Source organism: Mesitornis unicolor, unplaced genomic scaffold (genome assembly GCF_000695765.1).
Source record: "Mesitornis unicolor isolate BGI_N332 unplaced genomic scaffold, ASM69576v1 scaffold51844, whole genome shotgun sequence".
Lineage (NCBI taxonomy): Eukaryota > Metazoa > Chordata > Aves > Mesitornithiformes > Mesitornithidae > Mesitornis > Mesitornis unicolor.
The window spans coordinates 1-4,771 of NW_010179047.1; the positions used below are offsets into that span (position 1 = coordinate 1).

The 4,771-nt window shown below is 38.1% G+C and overlaps 1 protein-coding gene across 1 annotated transcript; it reads left to right on the forward strand.

The window, feature by feature from the left end:
• Positions 1-1,439: 1,439 nt before the first annotated feature.
• On the forward strand, positions 1,440-4,686 carry LOC104535869 (serine/threonine-protein kinase Nek4-like; the record flags this gene model as incomplete). The annotated part of the gene is made up of 4 exons (XM_010182633.1): positions 1,440-1,706; positions 2,725-2,922; positions 3,767-3,874; positions 4,532-4,686. Coding segments are annotated over 4 exons (728 nt in total), but the record flags the coding sequence as incomplete, so codon positions are not given.
• Between the last annotated feature and the right edge of the window lie 85 nt (positions 4,687-4,771).

Below are 4,771 nucleotides of genomic sequence, written 5' to 3' on the forward strand. Positions count from 1 at the left end.
CATTTGTTAAAATTTGTTTTAGAGCTTTGATTTACAAGCTCTCGGATAGGAGTGCAAGCAGGTGTACACCATGGCATGTTTGTTCCATGGGAAGCTGATGCCATAGAAGTGATCACTGCAAAATTTGCATCAGGAAGGGGGCCAGGGCAGACCTAGGCATTGGTGCCATGTATGATGAATGTGTGTCATGGATTTTATTGTCTCATCTTCAGCTTCAATTATAGTTTTGCTAAAACATGAAATACGTTTGATGTAGTACATAGTAGCAAAATAAATAACATCTGTCATATGTAGCTTTTAAAAAAATTAGACCCATCTTAGTACAGAATAAAAGAAATTTAGGAATGACTGCTAAGACCTTTTGGCTCTTTCAGGATGACCGAAGGTCTCTACTTCCCTCTAATAATTAATTTCTTCTTGAATATATTTAAGCCAGCATATGCAGAAACTCGCAAATGCAGTGGATAGTTTTAAGGCAAGTCTTGAAAAAAGTAAATGAAGTCTGCTTTCAGGTTTTTGAGAAAGCATTTTTGCAGTGTGCCACTGACTGTACCAGCCCCTCCGACTGCATCTCTGCTTGCTACATTTCTTTCCTGACAGGAGTTTTTTATGCTGTTTTGTGGACTTTTTGTACCAAGCAATTAATGCAACCTCAGTTCTGCCTTGGGGGTCTTCTGCCAGGTGCAGTTTGTTTGTTTTAAGAAAAGAATGATCGGACCCCAAAAGCTCAGCAGCATTATTTTGAGCTGTTTCTGATGAGCGTGACAATGGAGAGTTTTTAATCTGAGCCTTGACACTGGGATTTTATCAACTTTTTTTTGGTCTTCAAATGTATGATCTGTGTGTGCTGAAGCTGTGAGATGTTATTTCTTGAGTTTCCTGCTATTTCTGAAGAAGTGAAAGGAAAAGTCCACTTTTCCTTAAAACAAAATGAAAGTAGTTGTGTTTGGTTTTCTAGCAGAGAAGAGCAAAATAAGTCTACCCAGATGGCTCTTATCCTAGACATCCATTGTCATTCTTTGCATGTGTCTGCATGTTTTCCATACAGTTATATTGTCAAAGTTACTGTTGAAATGGCCTGTTTTGAGAATAACTGTGATGCACAAGCGGGTATTCTGGGCTTAAGAGATGAATTATAGATACACGTGTGAAATGAAAGTGAGGGAAGGAAAGATAAATGTGAGCATTAGTCAAGAGAAAGCAAAATCCCACGAAATTCCTGTGCAGAGGTTTTTTCAGGTAGATGAACAGAAGAGCCACAGCTGCTCCATTTTCACAACGTCATGCTAGAAATGGTGTGTAACTGCTAGAGAAATGGCAGTCTCCATATAGGATAGAATAATGTCTGGAGATTTTAAACACTGTCTTTCCTTTAGATGTGGGGGCTTCTCCCTACTTATTTTCCTCTCTCATGATATGTCTTGCAAATTCTTTTACAGTATGTCATCAAAAAGTTAAACCTTAAAAATGCTTCCAAGCGAGAGAGGAAAGCAGCAGAACAAGAGGCAGAGCTGTTATCCCAGCTGAAACACCCGAACATCGTCACCTACAGAGAGTCCTGGCAGGGGGAGGATGGCCTCTTGTATATTGTTATGGGCTTCTGTGAGGGAGGGGACCTGTATCACAAACTTAAAGAGCAGAAGGGCAAACTCTTGCCTGAGAATCAGGTGGTGGAGTGGTTTGTCCAGATTGCCATGGCGCTGCAGGTAAGATCAAGTATGGCTTTGTCACCTTCAGCTGTAAGTTTGATTTGCCTCTTTCTGCATTTACAAGTTCCGCAGTTGGGCTGCAGACCTTGGGCTGTAGCGTGGTGGGTGTTAGTACGTTAAAAATGTTCAGAGGTCACTGTGCTGAGTGAACTATTTTGGGTAAGAAATTGCTGTTATATTTTATGTCTACACCTCTGTGTCACAGTAGGCAGTGGTAACCTCCAGGGTGTTTGCAAGTGTAGTCTGAAGTACCTCTCTGGTTTGAAAGTTTAGATTAAATTTACAAAATGCAGGGTTTTTTTTTGTTGTTGTCTTGTTTTTGTTTTAAAGCAGAGTATTTCAGAAGCATTTGTGTTCTGTGGTTTTGCTAGAGTTTTTAAATGGTAAATGTAGACTAATTCATCATTTCTATTAAATCTCATCACACTGTTGAAATTTAATAATTGGAGATTATCAGATCTTAAAGGCAATTGTTATAGTAACAAAGACTAAATAGAAATGTTAACAGTAAGAAATAAGAAACTGGACAGAAAATTCTGTCTTAAAGTTGCTGTTGTGATCAGACATGCGAGTCTGCAGTACTGCCTGGTCTTGTTTGTTACCAGACTATTTTCTTTTCTCTATTTACACAAAGATCACATTGTCTTTTCCACTGAAATTTTATGTTTAAGACTAAGAAATTAGAGTCAAGCAATTGAGACAGCAGAAAGTGAGTTAAAATCCCAATCTTTACATTTTTATTTCCTCTTTTCTGCTGCCTTTTAAGAGCTACACGGGGAGGTTTCACTAAAGCAGTGCCAAGTTTTGGGTCTGTACCTCTATCAGTCATTCAGAATGTTAATTCATTAATGCTGTCTCTAGCAGGGGCACTCCTGAGTTTGATAGTCCTTATGATGTATGTGTCTTTTCTGCATTTGTATTTTCCCTCTTTGACTGGTGTAACATGATTTTACTTTTCAGTCTAGAAGATCCAATTAGGAGTTCCTTAACTGTCTTTATATGTTTGTTCCCCCAGTATTTACATGAGAAGCACATTCTGCACAGAGATCTTAAAACTCAGAATGTTTTCCTGACACGAACAAATATAATCAAAGTGGGTGACCTGGGAATAGCCAGAGTGCTGGAAAAGCAGTCTGACATGGCCAGCACTCTGATAGGCACGCCGTACTACATGAGCCCTGAGCTCTTCTCTAACAAACCCTACAACTACAAGGTACTTAATGCAAATGTCAGTTCTACTTTTTGTCTGAGAACGTTAGACTCGTATCTGTTGTTTTGAACTTCTTGTTGCTTCCAACTCTTTTTAATGTCCCCAAAGACCAAACAGAAAATTAGGGGAGAGATTTGCAGGGACCTTTGTTTCTGGATCTGTGTTTGTTGCAATAGATGGAAATCCACAGCGTGTGGTAAGTTAGCACAGCCACGGTGTTCAGCAGGCTGCCTGCCTGTCACGGCGTGCTGATGTGAACAAGAATATCAGTCTGTGTTGGATAGCTGCGTTTTCTTAAATTTATGATATAACAGGAAGCTTTATACTCGCAAGTCAGTATTAGATGTAACAGCAGCATTAGAAAAAGAAATTTTAAGTAGAGAAAAAAGCAGTGGTGCTGTGAATTTAAAATATAACAAAGCAAACGTGCTTTTGTGTACCTGCTCAGCTCTTGCTGCAAGCCACACACACCTTTAATACAAGTGTCTACAAGAAGCAAGAGTTGAGGGGAAACTGTTCTTCCAATTTCTGGAAAATCAGAAGATTTTCATTTGCCAGTTGGAACCAATGTTGTACTTGGAAAGGAAACAAACAAAAAAACCCCTACAAACAGCAACTTGCTCTACTTCTTTTCAGAAAAATCTGGTGATATTTGGAAGAAAATAATTCAGTTGATGAGAAAAGAAAAGAATGAGGTTGAAGCCAAAGGTTTGCAATGGAGTTTGGTCTTGATTAGTTTACCATCATTAAAGGTCTCTTTGAAAGCAAGTGACTAAGTCTGGAGTTAAAACTTCTACAATTAATAAAATCTTCCCAAAACTTTTTTTCTCTTCCCCCCCCCTTTTAGTCTGATGTGTGGGCATTAGGCTGCTGCGTTTATGAAATGGCTACACTGAAACATGCCTTTAACGCTAAGGACATGAACTCTTTGGTTTATCAAATTATTGAAGGAAAGGTAAAAACTTATACTCTTTTTTTATCTGTGCTTGGATTTTCTGTCTAGAACTCAAGATTATCTTCTCCAATCAGAAATATTGCATGGAGTTCAAATATTTTGCACGTTACATGCATCGTCATACATGTTTTAAGGCTGATATTTCGTGGCACTATATGATGTATATCAGGCACAGGAAGTTATTAATTTGTAGATATTGCTCGAGTTTCTTGCTACCCTTTTCTGTAACTAGTATATTGATTAATTTTCAAAGTTCTGAGATTAATTTCTTAATTTCCTTCTGGTTTAAACATTGTGTGAAGAATTCAATCTCTGTCTGTGTGATGCCATTTTCCTGTTAGATAAGGCTACTTATTTCAAGATCTGTCTTTTCTTGGCACATAATGAAGTTAACATGGATTTATTTTATATCAATTTTTAAGCCTATTCACAGAACTTTAGCTGCTGATATTAATTAAAAAGTATAATCAGTTCTGAGACAAAACACTTAGAAATTCTGTATCGTGTATGATGTTAGGCACTTGGTCAGGATCTGAACAGTGTGACTATTTTTATGTGAAGTGTGTAGCTGAACATACCTGCCACACGTAAGTAATCTATCAGTAGCCCCTGTTGATAAATAGGTTAATAATATCAGACTTCCCTTTCCTTCTACAGCTGCCACCCATGCCAAAGGATTACAGCCCACAGTTGGTAGAAATAATACGAACTATGCTCAGTAAAAAACCTGAGGAAAGACCTAGTGTGAAAAGCATACTACGACAGCCATATATCAAGCACCAAATTTCCATGTTTTTGGAAGCCACGAAGGCGTAAGATATTTTCGTTTGAGTGATTCTGTCCAAAATATTCACGTTACTGTGATCTTCACATTACAGCTTTTCCTATCACAGAATC